The 19,248-nt window shown below is 35.6% G+C and overlaps 1 protein-coding gene across 1 annotated transcript in view; it reads right to left on the bottom strand.

Annotated features, from left to right (window-relative positions):
• Positions 1-19,011, bottom strand: part of ADAM2 (ADAM metallopeptidase domain 2) — a 45,589-nt gene extending 26,578 nt beyond the window's left edge. The window contains exons 1-10 of the mRNA XM_010999136.3: positions 18,669-19,011; positions 18,016-18,092; positions 15,671-15,726; positions 13,005-13,083; positions 7,827-7,903; positions 7,202-7,370; positions 4,471-4,527; positions 3,055-3,126; positions 2,281-2,447; positions 1,211-1,292 (exon numbers count right to left, since the gene is read on the bottom strand). Of these exons, the coding sequence (XP_010997438.3) occupies positions 1,211-1,292; positions 2,281-2,447; positions 3,055-3,126; positions 4,471-4,527; positions 7,202-7,370; positions 7,827-7,903; positions 13,005-13,083; positions 15,671-15,726; positions 18,016-18,092; positions 18,669-18,723 (891 nt within the window). The 5' untranslated portion in view covers positions 18,724-19,011. The remainder of the gene's footprint in view (positions 1-1,210; positions 1,293-2,280; positions 2,448-3,054; positions 3,127-4,470; positions 4,528-7,201; positions 7,371-7,826; positions 7,904-13,004; positions 13,084-15,670; positions 15,727-18,015; positions 18,093-18,668) is intronic.
• Between the last annotated feature and the right edge of the window lie 237 nt (positions 19,012-19,248).

The following is a 19,248-nucleotide window of genomic DNA, read 5'->3' as shown; positions in this document are numbered from 1 at the left end:
AGTAACGTTTTGATGAACGTACTTCAAGAGAGTTTCTAGAAATGCATTTTGGCAGCTCCTGTCTGCCTCCCTGCATCAGCTTTCCATCATCTTCTTCCCTACTCTCTAGCCCAGAAGGATTATGCCAGTGGATTATGTCAAGGGGCTCCTTTGCTCTCTGCTCTTACCTTGCTTTCGTCTAATGGGGAGAAGAGGGTGAGAAAAGAGCAAGGTATTTATTACCATCCCTTCCAGGGTATCTACCACTGTCTGAACCCCTGGGTACAGGCTTCTACCTTCTGTGTGTCCTTTCCTTCAAGCCTGAATGACAATTAAATGTCTTTGTTACTAGCCTGAGGTATTGCGAGGTCCCTCCATCTTGCATACACACTGATAAGTGGTCGCTGTCAAATTACCACAGCTGAATGTACCATCCACTTTCAGAGCGAGAGGGGCAGGGAGAAGGAGGGAGGACGAGACAGAGGGAGGGAGAGAGAAAAGAAGAGGAAAGAGGAGGAGGAGGAATGATTGATTCTATGGAGAAGAAAGTGAAGATTCTGCTAAACTTCAAGCATTTAAATAATAGGATATTACAAATAATAATGCAAGAAGTATGAGAAGTTTCCTGGTATTCTTCTTTCTTTTTCTCCACACTTCATTGGGGTGATCATTGCCTAATCTTTCGCTGGAAAAATTAGCAGCAGCTGATGTTCAGAGGAATGAGACGTTGAAGAAACGCAGCCCTGCCCTCTGATGACTAAACGTCCACTACCCTCCCTCCCTAATCCCCCAGGGCTGCGGAATCAAGTCTAGGAACCATTTCCTTCCAGGACTGCTCCTTCCTCAGAGTTTATGGGTGAAACCACAACCCCAAGAAGTTTCGGGGTGGGTAGAAGCAAGTTAATAGAGTCAGCAGATTTTTGATGTCTTTGCCCTGGGGCTCACCTACTCAGCTGTCCTGACGCAAGTTCACTCGCAAGGACAGACACAAATTAGTTCTTGGCCTCAAGAGATTTATACGTTACCTATTACCAGACATACTGTCTGTTGACCTCAGTTCCTGGACTATATGGATTCTGAGCATTAAACTTCTTCAGAAGAAAGCACACTACATAACACATACCACTTGAAGCAGATGTATGTTAGCAGTTGTAGACCAGGAATTTCCATCCATCTTCAAATTAGCATCCTATTTATACATCTTAGCCAAGCAAAGTAAACCATACCATACCAGAGCAACACCACCTCCATACTGTTTATCACACATCTTCCCTTGAAAGGTTGCACCAACGTAATTTGTTTTTTCTCTGTAACTTAAGTTTAAAAAAGAAGCTTAATTACATAACTTTGTAAAATTAAGCACAATTAATATTAAATTTACCTAATATATTTTTGATTTGCATATTTATATAATAAATTCATAGATACTTTCACCTAATATTAGGATAACAAAGCACAGAAGGCGACTAAATGTCTCTGCTTATTTTGAAAATAGTAAAATAGATTTAAAAATCGAATAATAGAAAGTGTGTTATCATATGAATTTTCTAGAAAGTCATGGAAGGTTCTTTTTTAAGTATTTAGTGTATTTAGAAATTATAATAATTCCTATAATGTAAAAAATAGTAACAATCAATAAATTGTTTAAACCTAGAAAACTAAGGCAATGCAGTTGACAGATGGGCAGAGTAACCTTATGGGCTGAGGTCTCCCCTTAACCAGATAGAATTAGCCTGCCCGAACCATACAAAGGCATGCATACATGTGGGACAGAAATATTTATAAGAGAAAAACAGAGATTACATAGAAAGGGAAGCTTATATTTTCAAAAGTGCAGCATACTGTGAATATGGTATGACAAATATTAAAATGTACAACAATAGTGTTTCTATTTCCTCATTATTTTTGCTTATATTTTATGGAAATAAAGCATAAGAAGAAGGCCAAATTACTATATTCACAGAATTCAGGTGTATTTCTTCAGACAGAGATTGTTAATATTTTATGCATAGTTAGGCACATTTAATGATACGCTATAGACACACTCTAAGATAAGAAGACATAGTTATAAGATTGAAGGAATGAGTTTTAACTACAAGCCAATCAACAGAATAACTGATATCAATATTTCTGCTATAAAACTTGTGTTGTAAAAAAATAATATTCACAAGATAGTGTATATAAGAAAAAAAGGCACAAGATTTTTTTTTTTTACCGTAAGGGACTGTCAACTGTCAGAAATTAAGCCAAATTACATATGCTTTCTATGTGGCAGATTTAGTAATGCCAAAATATACTTACACAAGTAAAAAGGCCACATCATGTGGACGCAAAACAAGATAAGATTGTTTCCATTTTAAAAATCTGTATAATAATTCATTAGCATCTCCAGTTACTGAAATTTTATTTTCATCTATCCAAAGCTCTAATGAAGATAGAATTATTGTAATTTTAAAAGCTGTAAAAATCTAAAATAGAAGACATACAGAAAATATGTTCAAACTACATGGTTTATATAGATTTCGGAATTTATCTGCAAAAATAAACACTATTCTGATTTCAAATATTAAAAACCTGAACTGTAAGTCTGGATTGGATCTTTTTTTTTTTTTTGGTACAATTTATTTTTATTTGTTTATTTTGGGGGGAGGTAATTAGGTTTATTTATTTATTTTTAGAGGAGGTACTGGGGATTGAACCCAGTACCTCATGCATGTTGAACATGCACTCCACCACTGAGCTATACGTTTCCCCCAAGTCTAGACTGGATCTTATAAATTCTATTAGCAAGTAATAAATAACACTAATAAAACAGGTATTAATTAACATTTTGATATGCTTGTACTTAACATAGCCCAATGTCAAGTGTTTCATTTAATTTAATCCTTGCAAAACCCTAATCAGGTACTTACAATTATTATTACTCCAACTAAACAGTTAGAAAACAGAGACGTAAAATGGATGTATTTTTGGCCTATTTCACACATGTGTATTCAAGCACACTCATAAAAAAAAGTATGAGAATTGTTTAAGTAACACAAACAAACGCAAAAGCACTAAAAAGCAAGTACTTACAGCATTGGTCAGTCCAATCAACTGGAAAATTTTTTGAGTGACAACAGCAGTATCAGAGCCCATCTGATTATACTGAAAAAGATAATTATCTTTTAGATTTAAATATATATTGCTTAATATTTAATTGATGGTTACTCTGTTTAAAATTTAAAAATATGACTTAAGAAACTGTTTAAATTACCAATGTATTAGTTTTTAGATATTATTTATTCTTAGAAGAATAATGTGATATAAAGTGTGAATGATAAAAAATATTTAAAAATACAAAAAGACACTACCAACTCTTACAAAAATAAGAAAAGAGGAAACCCTTTCTAATGCATTTTATCACGCCAGCATTATCCTAATATCAAAACCAGACAAGGACAGCACAAAAAAAAGAAAATCACAGGCCAATATTCCTGATGAATATAGATGGAAAAATCCTCAACAGAATGTTGGGAATATGAATTCAACAGCACATTAAAAGGATCACACACCATGATCAAGTGGGCTTTATTGTACAGAGGCAACAATGTTTCAACTTCTGCAGGTCAATGTGATATATACCACATTAACAAAATGAAGCATTAAAAAAATCATATGATCATTTCAATATATGTTGAAAGGTATTTGACAAAATTCAACATCCTTTCAGGATAAAGACTTTTAACAAAGTCGATATAGAGGGAATGTACCTTAACATAATAAAGGCCATATATGACAAGTTCACATCTAACATCATACTCAACGGTGAAAAGCTGAAAGCTTCCCTTCTAAGACCAGAAACAAGAGAAGGATCCCTACTATTGCCAAATTGATCTAACATAGTATTGGAAGTCCTAGCCAGAGCAATTAGCCAAGAAAAAGAAATAAAGCACATTAAATCTGGGAAGAAAAGTAAAACTGTCACTATTTGCAGATGATGTTAATATGTAGAAAACCCTAAAGACTCCACAAAAAAAAAAAAAAAAAGTTAGAACGAAAAACAATTCAGTGAAGTTGTAGGATACAAAATTGATATGCAAAAATCTGTTGCATTTCTATATAATAATAACAAACTATCAGAAAGAAAAATTAAGAAAACAATCCCATTTAAAACTGCATCAGAAAGAATGAAATGCCCAGGAAAAAATTTAACCAAGGAGGTGAAAGATCTGAGGTTGCTAGACCTTAGGGGTGTGGGAAGGATGAATAAAAATGACTAAGAATCTATTCTATAGGTAACAGCTGTTTTAGCTTGCATTATTTATATAAAATTAAAACTAATAAGAGATTTCCAATTTACTACTGATACTAGTAATTTCAATTCATTAAAACAGAGATAAAGCAAAAATTATCATTTATTTTCTATGTTAAAATTTTATTCCAACTTTTCTTATAACCTCTCATTGCTAATATAATTGACATAAGACAAGTAAGTGAAAACATACTTACCAAATTTTTTTCAACTACAACATGCATTTCTATATACTGAGTGACGTCTGCAAGTGGCTGAAAAAAACCGCAAACTTTAGATCAAAATTGAAGAATTACTAAATATTTTAGTGCATATCACTATTTCACAAATTCAGTGTTGAAAATTCAATTTTACATATTAAAGTAGAAATCATTTTCAGAATATGATCTTTGTCACATCTTATGCAGCTGATCAGTCATTTAACTTATTCAGAAAACAACTTTCCTCTACCTTCCACTCTCCGTGTGCTTACTGGTACTGGGTTACTAATGCTATTCTCTTCTCTGAAGAACCCCGTCCCTTGACTTCCCATTAGCTCTGTATTTGCATTAGTTTAATGATGCTATTACACATTGATATGTGGTATGGTTTTATCGATGACCTTGAGAGAGTAAGGGCATATCTCTGTTTAGAGGGGTGGGATTTCATCTGAAGGATGAAGTTAATCCTTGTATAAATCACGTCAGGAAAAAGTGAACAACAGAGAATCAAAATGACTGAATTTCTTAAACTGAACCATAGATATCTCAAGATATAGATTCTGGGTATGATGTCATCCACTTAGACCACAGTGGTTAACTTAGGCACAAATATGAGGCCCAATGGGCTTATAATTTTTGTGATTTAGACTCGGCCAATTTAGGAGGATAAAGTAATCATTATTGTCAATACCATTAGTAAAATGTTCCTTGTTTTCATCATTATTTTTCTGTGAATTTAACGTAGGAGGAATGCACTAGGGAACATTTATAAGACACACTTTGTGGGCACTTTAAAACTGTAGCGTAGATAACTCAAAATAATGTATTACCAAAATACCACCTACGGGCACGGGACAAATACATAGAAGCAGAAAAGAAGGACTGAATTTCAAAAACTGAGGAAACTTTTATTACACTTATTTTAAGTCTGCATTTCTTTTCTTTCTACTGGTATTTAATCCCTTGAAAACTCAAAACGGTTGCACTTTAGTTAAACCATTTTCGTTAACATAAAGAGGAGCAATATTGGAATTTGACACAACGCTGTAAAATGACTATAACTCAATAAAAAAAGTTTAAAAAAGAAAAAAAGAGGAGCAATAAAGTGGGAGAAACAAATGCAGATTTAGCAAAGGTGAGAAAAGTGAAGGTTATAGACTTAAAGGGAAAAAAGTTAAGAAAGGTCAGAAAGACAAAATTAGGGCTGGATGATTATTGAGTTTTCCCCCCGACTTTAAAATTCTCTTTTAAAGCTTTGGAGATTTGAGGGTTTTGTTTAAAAAACGCAAATAAAATCCCCTGTGTTCTAACTGGTTTCTCATTCCCATCCAAAAGTGAGCACCAGATGTTTCGTGGTAGTCTTGCTTATGGGACTCCAGCCTTTCATTTAAGTTCCTAAACAAGCAAACAACACTACTTGCCTACAGGATAAAAATAAACATTTAAATTAATTGAGAGAAACAAAACAATAATGGATTGAGGGATTTAAAACTATTTCTTTGCTTTAACCAACATAAGTGTTAGTAGACTTAGATTTCCTGAAGTAACCTTTGTTTATTTTCACCTTTGAGGTTGGGATTGATGATATTTAGTTGATAATAATGCATTAGTTTATTTACTGGACAATAAGCTTTCATGGAGAAAAGATTTTAGCAAAATAAATAAAAATTTAAGACAAAGGTACAGAAAAGGATGCCAGGAGATGTGTGTATTGGGAAGGTGGGCAGGGATTAGATTTCAAAAGACGGTAAAAGCCATTTTATTTAGTAAAAGAAAGTAGCCATGTAAGGAAAACCAATTCCTTGGATCTGGGTTATATAAAGTTGACACCAACTGCACAAAAGTTTGCTTTGGTCAAGTAAGCACCAAAGAATTAGATCTAGGTAAAAAGGTTGGAGGACACAGCTAAACTATCCAATTGCAATGTAGTTGGGTTAAAGAGTTAAATTTGTAAGATGTCAGAGGTCACTGGTAAGAATATTCAGGGAGTGAGAAGGGACGTGAAGGTGATGATACATAGGTGGATGATACAGACAGATAAATAAACAGATAAGTAGGTAAATATTAATGTGTGTGTTCATGTATTTTGTTTAACCCAGACAATCATTATGTCCAATAGAGGATCAGTGACTTAGAAAAAAAATGAGAGTGGGAGATCTTTAAATCACCATAGATAAATGGAAAAATAAATCAGACAAACAAAAACCTGAGACACAACACAGGAAATATCAATATCTAGAATGTGAGTGTATAACGAAAAGTCAGAGAAAGCGAGATAGGAAGAAAAGCACGAGAATTTTATCAGAGAGTAAAGTGAGTTGAAAATTCCAGGCCATTTTTATTTTATTTCACCATGAACATTGTACTTAAGGGTGGTGGACTGAATCCTTTCCTCCTAAAATTGATCCAAGACAAGGAAATTTTTTCTACCATTTCAACTCCATACTAGGTGCTATACATAGAGAGAAAGGAGTGCACCTGCAGACCAAAAAAGGTCTGGGTCACAGGGCAAAAATGCCACGTGGTCACAGTGGAAAATGCTAGCTTGGAATTCTGGAAAGCTTCATGACTAGTTTTAAGGCTTACAATAAAAGTTATGAGGTTTCTGTTATCCTCTCTCTCTCTCTCTCTGAGACATATTACTGTAAATAATTTGTTTATCAGAAAAATACATTGTTTGTATGGCTGCACAATAATAACCATATAGTTTCCTCAATGAATCACCTACCTCCACACTTTGTATTTTGTAGGGCATTTCTCTTGACTCAGTCTCCTTCTCAGCATATAAAGAAATGCCTGCGTTCCTATGTTTCACTTGATAAATCACATGTTCAAAACCAATTGAAGGCTCCAAGGGCTCAATCCCATAACTGACATTTTCAAACTGCAGTAAACCCCTACAAATTCCAAAAAATAAGTGGACAAATGAAATAATGCATTTATATTTATATGCACATTTACATATTGCATTTATATTTACAAAATAATGCACAAAGTCAATAAAATGACAATCAGTTTTTTAAACTAGCATGCAGATTATCTTCAGTCTTAGCCTTAGGTGGTGAAGTTGAAAAAAGTTACTGAGTATCCACAAAATTCCTGAGTGGAACGAACTAGCAATGTTATTGGTATTTGCCCGGCTGTCGATACTTCATGTCCTCAAATATATTAGAAATCTTAATTCAGGAGAAGAGTAGGAGACATTACAAGAATTTCCACTCTATGCTTTTTCAATGACAGTTTTCCACAATAAGCCATGTCTCACTTTAGAACCTCTGAAAATATTTCTTTTAATTTGAACATTATTTCTAAAAAAATTCCATTTTGTAACCATAAATTTATATTTTCACAACCTGAGTCCAGTACATGTGCTAATGATCGCCACAGAATTTGGGTAGCCTTCAATAAACCCTTGGTAGTAGCAAAGATTCTGAAAAATAAACACATACATTTTTATTAGAACAATTCATGTCAAATGCACTATTTTCAAATATTTAGAACACATATGTCTACTTGTGTGTGTGTGTCAAATACTCATTGTTTCCAAAATGGATTTATAAGATTATCAGATGAACATTTGGCTCAATTATCCAAAACTGTCCCGAGAAGTTCAAAAGAGTACGTACACTTGCATAATTTTTTCTGTTATATATTAAACATGACAACCTCAGTTATTAGGATGAAGGTAAAAAATCAAAAAATTATTTCTTCATGCTCTCCTGACTTAATTTTGGAAAGGTAGAATTAAAAAAAAAACAAAATAAATTCAAAATATAAATTTTTCATTTCAAAATTTCTTTAGTGTAATGGCAGAGTAGCTTGCAATGGATTAGCCTTCTCACCAGTAACAAACATAAACTCTGAGAAAATATTTTTTAAAACTCCAACTGCAAAGGCAGGCAACAAAAAAAATGAGGGAAGGGAATCAACTGTAGAAAGAAGAAAACTGCATTTACTGAGTTTGATTATATTGGTTTTCACCCGAGGACGTTCCATATGGCAGGGCAGCACATAGTAACTCACGTTCCACCAAAAACCCCCAATCTTACTGACCCTGGTTTCCAAAGTGCCTAGAAATTCAAGTGCGAAATCTAGGTCAGGAGGAGACACACAGTGAGGCCCCTAAATGTGTGCTATAAACTCAGGTGTAAGTTCTTTACTTGCATCAAAACTGAGAGTCTGCCGATGAGATTGCAAAAAGCTTAACAGAATCTAAGACCAGAAGAATTGAAAAGAGATTTTTGGCTGTCTCCAAACACAGGGCAGTAGAGTTTGGAAACTCATTCTTACCAAGTTAATTGCCTGATGGAAGAAGAATGAAAACTCCCCAAAGAATCACAAGCTCTCCAATGTGTCACTGAATATGAGTAGCATGTGATTAAAAAATATTAGATATGTGAATAAAAGATGAATGCGGCCCACAATGCAGCCCACAATCAAAAAACCAAAAAGAAAACTGACTCTGAAATAACTCAGGATTTCGGAATTAGTAAATAAATGCATTTAAAACAGATATTAAAAATGTGATGAAACATAAAGAGAAATGTGGGCATAATAAAGGCAGCAACTAGGAAATTTAGCAGAGAAATAAATGGTATAAAAATTCCAACTCTAAATTCCAGAACAAAAAAATATATTTAAAATGAAATACGCTGGATAGGTTTTGCTACACATTGCAGATGGCCAGAAAAAAAAAAAAAAACCACCCTAGAATAAAAATGTATAGAAATGATCAAATCTGATAGAAACCTGGGAGAAAAGAAGCTTTAAAAATTTGACACAAAATTGTAAAATGACTATAACTCAATAAAAAAATGTTTAAAAAACTGAGTATAGCTTCAGCAACCTACGGGACAATGTTTAACTGGAAAAGAGAAAATGGAAAGAGAAAACACGTATAAAAGTATTTGAAAAAATAATGGCCCAAATTTCCCCCAATTTAGTGAGAAATCAACATTGATTGATTGAGACAATGAATGAACAAGTGGACAATGGCCAGCCCATATATAAAAACAGAACTCTGACCCACAGGACACCAACCCCCTATTGACAGTAAGTAGCCAACTTTGCAGGACGTCAGACTGCTGTGTCCAGTAACAATCCAGGAAGCTAACCAATAACTTATAAAACAAACAGCCCCAATAACAAAGACTTGATTAAAAAATGTCAGCTTGTCTAATTTTTGTCCCTGCTTCCATCTGAGAGCCAAGGAGAGAAAGCCAAATATGCACGCTAATCACACAGAGCGCTTCGCTGCTAGTTGGCCTACCTACAGCACCCCCTGCCAGCAACCCCCAATCAGGGCACGCCTGTGGCCTCCCCTTCCTTCCCCCGTAAAGCTTTGCCACTCCTCCGCCTGCCTTTGGGCATTGGCCAAGATGCAAGTGACAGTGGCCAACTTCCTTGCTATGGCAAGCTCTAAATAATTAATTAATTTGCTGATTCTCATTTGTTTGGTTTTTATTTATCTCCACAAGACCCAAGGAACTAATCACATCAGCATAAACGGCTGAAAACCAAAAATGAAGAGCGTTATCTTGAAATAAACCAAGGAAAAGTAACACATAACATCCAGGCAGGACACAGCGGGACGAAATAAAAGGCTGCAAGACAGAAAAGTGCCCTGGCACTTAGAATTCTATACTAAGTAAAATCATTCTTCAAAGATAAAGACCATGAGCAGCTCCACAGGTCCAACCCCTAGGGAAACTGATGAAAATAAGTAAATAACCATTTAAATCCTCTGGACGTGGATATAAGGACAAACGGTCCTAACAGAAAATAAACAGCCACCCAAGAAAACATGAAAAATTCAGCAAGAAAAACGAATCCCTGTGGTATCTGGTATCTGAGCCAAGATCACACTGTCCTTCCCTGCTTCCAAGCTCAGTAAGGAAGGGACTGTACTCCAGACCGGTGCAGCCAAGACCTCCCCTTGGGAAGAGCAACGTGCCAGCATCTCTCATCCCTCCTCCAGATAGCTGTCGCTGAGGCTAAGTTCCAGGCCAGTGCCATCAAGAATTAGGAGCTCCCTTCTTTTGTCCAGGCATCAGTCATGGGACACAGCAGTGCAGATCACACGGAGACTATGGTCACTCCTGCTCTGGTTCATAAGCCGGTGACTGATTCCATGCCAGGAGACGCAAGCTGAGCTGCCAAGGTACTGCCCACCTTATCTACTGAGTGCCAAGCTACCAAAACAGGGGTGTCACTCAGAAAGACGTGTGCAACTGTTCCCACCGCCAGCTTGTCTTAGTTTGGACTGCTGTAGCAAAATATGGTAGGCTGGGTGGATTCAACATCATACACTTATTTGTCACCATTCTAGAGGACGGAAAGGTGCTGACTGATTCAGTGTCTGGTGAGGAACCCCTTCCTGGTTTGTAGACAGTAGCCTACTTGTTATATCCCACATAGCCGAACAAGAAATTCTCTCTCTCGTCTATCTTATTATAAGGGCAATAATTCCATTCATAAGGGCCCCATCGTCATGGCCTAATTTCTTCCCAAAAGCCCTCCCTCCAAACACCATCCCACTGGAGAGTAGGGCTTCACATATGGGTTTTGGTGAGTCAAAAACATCCAATACATAGTACATCTCCAGAGCACTGGTCAAGAGGTTTTGCCTGGTGAGAAAAGTGGGGTATAAAACAGATAGTAGCTAAACTCCCCTCAGAGGAAATTACTTTATTTGCAACAGAGTGTAGAGACATTCAAAGCTAAGGGCATATTAAAAATGGCGGAGGTTGTGGTTGGGAGCAATTGGTAGAAGATTCGTGGAATCAATGAAGATACAGGCTCCATCTGTAGCTTGGTTATTTGTAAGTGAGAGCTGGGGAAGTAGATGTTTGGGAGGAGCTCTCCTGGGGTCAGAACAAATATTGACAAGACTCAGGGGACCGTTCCTTCAAGTGAGTTCAAATTTGATTGGATTAGACTGTGGAACGATTTGTCTCCAAAGCACTGCTGAACGCAATAGAGCAATCAGGGAACAGTTCGCAGAGTTTAACAGATGAGTGTGGTCAGGGGAAGGGACAAAGAGAGCCCTGCCAAATCGTGTCATTTTTATGTATGTACACATTTTGATTGCTATGCCATCTGGCAGTTTCACCTTTTAACCACTATGAGCATCTCTCTGTCGTGGAGAGATCGTTAAATAGGCTGTAGACGCAGGGAACAAATTCTTTCTGGATCTAACTGTTTGATTTGTTCTCTTGTAGGTAAGTCTTTAGTTAACAAGATAATACGATTTCTAGGGATGAAAATCATTTGTGGAATTCATGAAAAATAAAATTTATATGCTTTTAATCTAATTTAATAAACTTTCCTGATTTTTCCTATACTGAAGACAGGTTTGCAGCTTTGATAAACATAATTTACTTACATGGCATTGTAGAATTCATTTATTTGAGGCCTGCATTCAATAAGTTACTATATTCAGGTTGTTAATAAAACATTTTTTGCTTTGTCTCTTTAATTACACATTTATCTCTCATGGTCACCTGCTGGGAAGCAGGAAGTAGGGTTACGTGCTAGGGGTGGCAGAATTACATAAAATTCAGGTGTGGGATGCTGTGGCCCTGTGTCTCGGTTTTAAGTCTGTCTTCCTCCCTCCCTTTCACCATATTCACACACACACACAAACGCCACACACACGAGTGTGTGTATATGCACATATATATGCATATGTGTACATATCATAAAACTCTTTGACAGTGTGCATTATTTATATGTTTGTATAGAGAACTCCACAGATGTTTCACATACATTTGCCCACTCTCTTGGGCAAAATCTGATGAATTCACCATGTCTATTATTTCTCCTGTTAAAAGCTTAGTCTCCATAAAAATGCTTTAATTTCAAAGTAGTAGTTGATTTGCTACATGGAAATCTGGAATGCAAATTAAAAAAAAAAAACCCAAAAGGAACTGGTAAGGCAGGGTAAATTTAAAAACAAAAACAGCATTTCAGGCCTGGGTAATCCCTGAAATTCTACGCACACTTCTCTATTATATTTACAACAAGCTGCAAACTCTATTAAATGAAGCTCCAAGTGTTCCAAACAGATGAAAATTTAATATATTCCTCACCGAGCTTGAAATTTAATGTGTATTTATTTGATTCCTGAACATGCTTCAGACAAGTCTTTGGATTCTCCTTTTCTTCCTAGAGATTTAGCTTTCCTGATTCAAGTCATGGTTTTTTTTGTTTGTTTTTTTTTTAAATTTTCAGTATTTCACTCCATATTCAACCCTGCTGCCACAGGAACATAAGCACACACTTGTACATCGTCATGAAGTAATAGCTTAAAAACATCACGATCATTTTTGGTTTGGCTAACCATCCGTGTAGCAGGGCTAATTCAAGACACACCATCAAAGGGGAACGGCTACATTCACGTCAAAACAAAATATAACTCTGGCTCTGTACACTCTAGCAACATGTGGGCCCTAAGAAAGGTGATCACAGCAACTCACATAACAAAGCTAAAACAGACAACAGAAATCTAAAACAGATACAAAAAATCGTACCTGAAACTGTTGTGCAAGAGGTTTCATACTTCCTGTGCCATTATAGGCATAAACTCTAAAATTATGAGGTAAGAAAGCTCTGTAAAATAAAGGTATAAAGTATTTAATGTAAATTTGTTTTCCAGATTTTATTTTGAAAATACATTTCTTTTATTCTATTTATTATAGATAGGTAGGCAGAGAGAAAGAGAGATTCTCTGATTCCATACATTTTGTTCTAATTTTGCTCAAAAATCCTAGTCTCCAGACGTCTCCTCACTCACCTGACAAGCTTGCCTGTTGTGTTTAAAAAGCAGCTCAGAGGAGAGTGTGACAGTCAGGTGAGTATTATATTGTATATGAAATCGATAAACATATCATTATAATACTCAGGGTATTTGCACTGGTTGTCGCCCCTTCCTGGGATGTTCTGGAACATGGTTCATTACCTCGTGTACTTCAAGTCTTTGCTTATATATCAGCTTCTTACTGAGGCTGATCTTGACAAGTTTATAAAAAATTTGCAACTTTCTCAATTATCAAAGGGTAGGATTTCCAAACAACACTTCTTTGTTCTACATTTTTGCTTAAGCACTGATCACTTCTAGCATTCTTCCTAATCTACTTTTTATCGTATCATTATTAGTCTCATCTGATGATGACCTTGGCTGCGCCCCTAATCCCTACCTCGGGGCACAGTCCTACAAAGAGCTAGTAACTGCGGCTGAACCAGCCGTTTGCCAGCATCACGGGAACACTAAGAAAATCAGACCCACGTCCACTGGCTCAAGGTGGGAGCTGCTGGACCGATCTAGAAGTCAACCGCCTACAGATTTCTTATCAAGTGCAAAACGTATGTGTCATATGGTTTGAGCTACTTCTAGTCAGATGTTCTGTTTCTGCTGCATTCCTTATTCATATGATGACATAATATTTTCTGCTGTTGAACTTCCTGCTTATGAGCTAGAGAATGTTATATGAAGTGGAGATTGGAACTTCCTCTTTCAGCTAGACCTAGCTCAGAGCCTCTCCTGGGCTGTAATACTTGGAAGTTTTAGCTCCTTTAAATAAATTAATACAAGAGAATCGCCTCTCCCCTCCTAGGAAGCAGGTCACTTTGCCCTCTCTTCCAACCCAGGACTGCTCTGGAGGCATGATTCCTTTATGTGCTGTGAAAATGCAATTAAAATGTTTTCTTCTAAAGATATAGGCACCCCAAGGTTCATAGCAACACTATTTACAATAGTCAAGATGTGGAAGCAAACTAAATGTCCACCAACAGATGACTGAGTACACACACACACACAACACACACACTGGAATATTACCTAGTCATAAAAAAGGAATGAAATAAAGTCATTTGTAGCAACATGGATGGACCTAGAGATTATCATATTAAGTGAAGTTAAGTCAGACAGAAAGACAAATACCGTATGATATCACTTATATGTAAAATCTAAAAACAAAATGATACAAATGAACTTGTTTACAAAACAGAAAGACTCACAAAGAAAACAATCTTACGGTTACCAAAGGGGAATGGTAGGGAGGGATAAAGTAGAAGTTTGGGATTAACAGGTACACACTACTATACATAAAACAGATAAACAACAAGGACCTACTGTATAGCACAGGGAACTATATTCAATATCTTGTAATAACCTATAATGAAAAAGAATCTGAAAGACTATATATATATATATGGCATGGAATCATTTTGATGTCCACCTGAAGCTAACACAACATTGTAAGTCAACTACATTCAATTTTACCCGTGATAGTGAAAGCTATTTATAGGCTGCTTTAAGCCTGACCACTGGCTCACTCTCACATCCATAACTTGGCGTTCCAAAGTAGCAACTGACTATGAGATTGTATCTGGATTTTCTCTATGTATTTCTAGCAAAAATGCAGCTTTTTTTTTTTCCTTCAGGAAGAAGCAATTTTGAGTCAGCTTTTTAATGTCTTCCTTCAAACTAGTACCATCCATATCTTAGATATAGAAAATATTTCCCAAACTTTAAGATGTATAAAAGAATTGAAGCTTTAAATTCTAGAAATGATGTAGATGTATTTCTTAATTTTGTATTGACTTGGTAGCTTCACTTGCAGGCTTCTGTCAGTCATTATTATTAGAAGTCTATTCTTATCTTTTGAAACAGGACCACTACAATTTTAATTTTTCTTTATTCCTAAGTATGGTGTGCTTGCTTTTCCCAGATCCATCAGCTGACATGGACTGAGTCTGGCTAACTACAGTTACAGTCTTAGTCCTCAATACATTCTGATATGTAAACTAATTTAAAAAAATCACTGGTCTTTCCACTTGAAAATCCACTATGTTCTTTCAAATATAGTTGAATGTAAGGGAGCTCGAAAACAAGTCATATTTATGTTTTGATCACGATAGAAAAATATGAAAATTCATCCTCCACAAAACCACATAAACAGTCAAATGGAAAGGTGGTGCCACTGGGAAGGAGGAAGGTGGGAGCACACATGATGGATTCAAGTTCTAAATATTTATTATATAGACTTAAAATCTTTTTCTGAAGCATGAAGTGAGACAAATGAACAGCCAGCAACTAGAAATGTTAACAAATCCAAAATAATTACTTTCTGGAGAATTGTAAACAATAATTGTAAATAGAACAAAGACAGGTGGTAGAATAAAGTATGTCACTTACTTTTGCATTAGGTTCACAGTGTATGTTTTCCCTTCAATTACAATCTTGTAGGACACCTGGCAGGAGAGTATATTAAAAAGGCAAAGAAAAGTGAGAAGAATATTAAAAAGGAAAACTATCATTTTATATTCACAATAATTACATCCTAAAGCACAATAATACAACAAAAAAGAGAGAAATTTATTGTTTAACATTGATTTATTTCAATGAAATCTGATACTAAAATATTGGCTTTCACAATAAAGATGAATGGGAAAATACGGCATGTGCAGTTTCTTATTAGTTTTAAAATTTATCCAGTAAAATAGAATCTGAAATGTTGATGATTTTCATCCGATAATTGTGTTAGCTTAGTAAAGATTGAGGCCACTGCAAAATTTATGCTTAAAAATAGAAGAGCATAACTAAATTACTCAATAGAAAATATATATAATATAGCAAAGAATTAATAACATACAATGTATAATATTTGTAGATTTTATAAAATGTTTCAAGTTTGGATGCAATACTCATTGATTTTGTTAATATTAAGAAAGAATGAGTAAAGAATGGACAATTTAGTATTTATAGATCAGTTTGAGGAGCCTTAACATTTTTACATTATTGGCTCTTCCAACTCATGAGCATGGGATATACTCAATTTATATAGACCTTAAACTCCTCTCATCTTGTTTTATTCAGTGAGGAGGTTTTCCTTTTTGTGGGGTTAGATTTCTTTAGATTTTGATTTTTATGTATGTAAATTGTATCTTTGAAAACTTTCATTTTGTATCTTTGCATAATAGAAGTGCAATTGATTAATATTTATATTGTTTCTTGTTTCCAGAGAATTTATTAAATTATTGTAATACTTATAATGTTCTCTAGATTATTTTGTGTAAACATGTGTTGTGATACCTGATCTGAAGATTCATTTTTTAATCATTTCTCAGTTAATACATGTTTAATATAACCTCTTCTCCAGATTTTTCTCTCTCTTTCAGGAATTCTAATTATTCTGTTCTTACATCTCTTAATTATATCCTCTTTTTCTCTTAGTCGTTTATACATTGTATTTATTTAGTCTCTTCAGTTGTCTCTGGTCTACTGTTAATTTTCGATTTTACTTTCATATTGTATTTTTCATGTACAGAAGTTCCATTCAGTTATTTTTAAAATCTGCTAGAATTTTTAAGTTGAATATCTCTTATAATATACTCTTTATTAATTATAATAATTACAAACATATACAGTTTAATACTATGCTTGTAGCATTTGTTAAATCACTAAGTATAACAGCCTTATTGGCTAAAAAATACTACTAATCTTTTAATATGTATCCAGCTCTGTTCCAGGCACTGGAGTTAGAGATATGAACAAAATAGTCAAAATTTTTCCCTCATGAATTTGACAGTTGAGGACAGGTGATTTTTTTTTTTCCCTACTTCTCCTATGGGACTTACTATCATGGAATCTGGTGAAATCTGCTGCAAGATACTTGCCTTTAAAGAGATTCTGTGTATATTTTCTAATATGACCAAGCAATTCCATATATTTTTCCTTTAAAAAATAAAATGCTGTTAAATGCCTCACCTCTTTTTCTGTATTTAAATGATTTAATTTAAAGTTTTCATAAATATGAATTCCCTTTAAAATGATATATTGAAAATTTTAAGCTTGTAATATCTGTACTAGGGTGATATGTCGGTAGTTGCTAAAGAAATATTTGCACTCAAATTATCAAAATATTTACTAACCAACCAAAAAGAAAATTAAAGTGTAGCATTTCAAAAAACACATTTCACTTCTTTAGAAATGATTCTAGAAATTAGTAAAAAAAAGAAAAAAAAGAAAAAAAGAAACTTTCTATTTAATTCAAAGGAAGAAGAAAGAAAACTAATACCTGAATCAGGATGAACTAAGGCACACAAAGAATTCTAAATGATTAACATATTTGCAATCGAGATATAAAAATTACCCATACAACGCTTCATTAAATAAAATCGTCATTCCATATAAGGAAACTATAGGCTTCCTTAACAACAAACACTAAAATCTTCCAAATATTGCCCCCTGAGTGAGAAGAGACTCTAAATAGATCAGGTCAGTTATCACTCAGACACTCAAGAGGGAAAACAGATTTAGAAGACGGGGCTTGAGGCTTTGGTAATGAGCATCACAGCACCATAGTTCTATGGAACATTATTAATTTTGGTTTATTTTCAAAAGGGCTCTTCCACTTAAGAAAAATGGAGTATAAACATAAAATTCAGAAAGTGTGCAAGAATCAAAAATGCCAGGTTTAGTTATTGGAAACAAAATATTCACATGCTTTTTAGTTTTGAAAAATGTTAGTACTTAATTACCTGTGATTCAACTCCTCCACTTGATATTGACCGTGTTTTCTCTGGAACTGTAATTTGCACACGTAGCCTTTCAGACCCTGCAAGGTGCAAAATGTTTTATTGGGGCGACACCCATCACCGCAGAGATTCCCTCATTATTTCCTCATGTAAATCCGTAATATTCTACATGTCACCTCTTATATTTTACTTTTTTTTTTTCAAATATCTTCAATACCCGCTTCTTTCTAGAATTACAAATCTTTTAAAGAGAAGTAAGTATTCTGTTTTACAAACAGTGCCCTGTGGGCAGGTTATGGTAACCCTTAGGCAACAGACCCAAGTATTCTCAATACAAATAGTCAGGTCCTTCGGACCTTCTGACTACAGAATCCAGAGGTCAAAAATACAGAGCAGGACATGAGGCTTTAATCTCAAGGTATCCACTCGAACTACGGCATCCCTCATTTTCACCATGGTCCCAAAAACAGTGGGAAAGATCCTCACAGCCAGAGCGGATTCTGACTGGGGAGATGGCAGTGTGGGAGTGCACTCGGGCTCACACAGTTGGCGCCCCGACAGAAAAGCATGTTCATAGGGATGGACAGCCTCTCAGAGGGAAACGGAGAGGAGACCTGACGTTCCCTAAAGGTCAGAGGAGGGATTTTTGTACGTACTGTCGTCTGTCTGGAGCCCGATGAGCCCAGTGAGCAGAAACAGAAGGCACAGCATGGCTTGACGTCCCGGATGCCAGCCCGAGTAGTGGCCGTTGGAGAGGGTGGCGGGCAGTTGGGAGCGCGAGGAGACCCCTCCGGCCCGCGCACGCTGCCTGGAGCGGCGGCTGTGAGAGCGACGTGGGCGGAGAGGCTGGTGCCGAGCGCTGCTGAACGCGGGCGGTCTCGGCCCCCAAATCTACGCAGACGGAGGCTTCAACTCAGTTGGATTACGCTTTCCAGCTGAAAAAAAAAAGTGCAGAATCACTTCCAAAAGGCAGGGTTGAAGAAACAGTTACTGAACAGCAAGACTTATCTTCACTTCTTAAATGAACTTACATACGTGTATTTTATATACATACAGGTGCACAGTTCAATATTCAAGTTAACAAACCAGTGTAATTAACACCTAGATTCCGATCAAGAAATAAAATATAGAATGACTGAAGTCCCCAGATTGCCCCTTGACAGACAGTCATCACCTCTAACACCATAGATTAGTTCTGTCTGTTTTTGAGCTTATGCAAATGGAACCAATCAGCAT

Source organism: Camelus dromedarius, chromosome 22 (assembly GCF_036321535.1).
Source record: "Camelus dromedarius isolate mCamDro1 chromosome 22, mCamDro1.pat, whole genome shotgun sequence".
In the NCBI taxonomy this organism is placed as follows: Eukaryota; Metazoa; Chordata; class Mammalia; order Artiodactyla; family Camelidae; genus Camelus; species Camelus dromedarius.
This window is presented reverse-complemented; position numbering and strand designations above follow the sequence as displayed.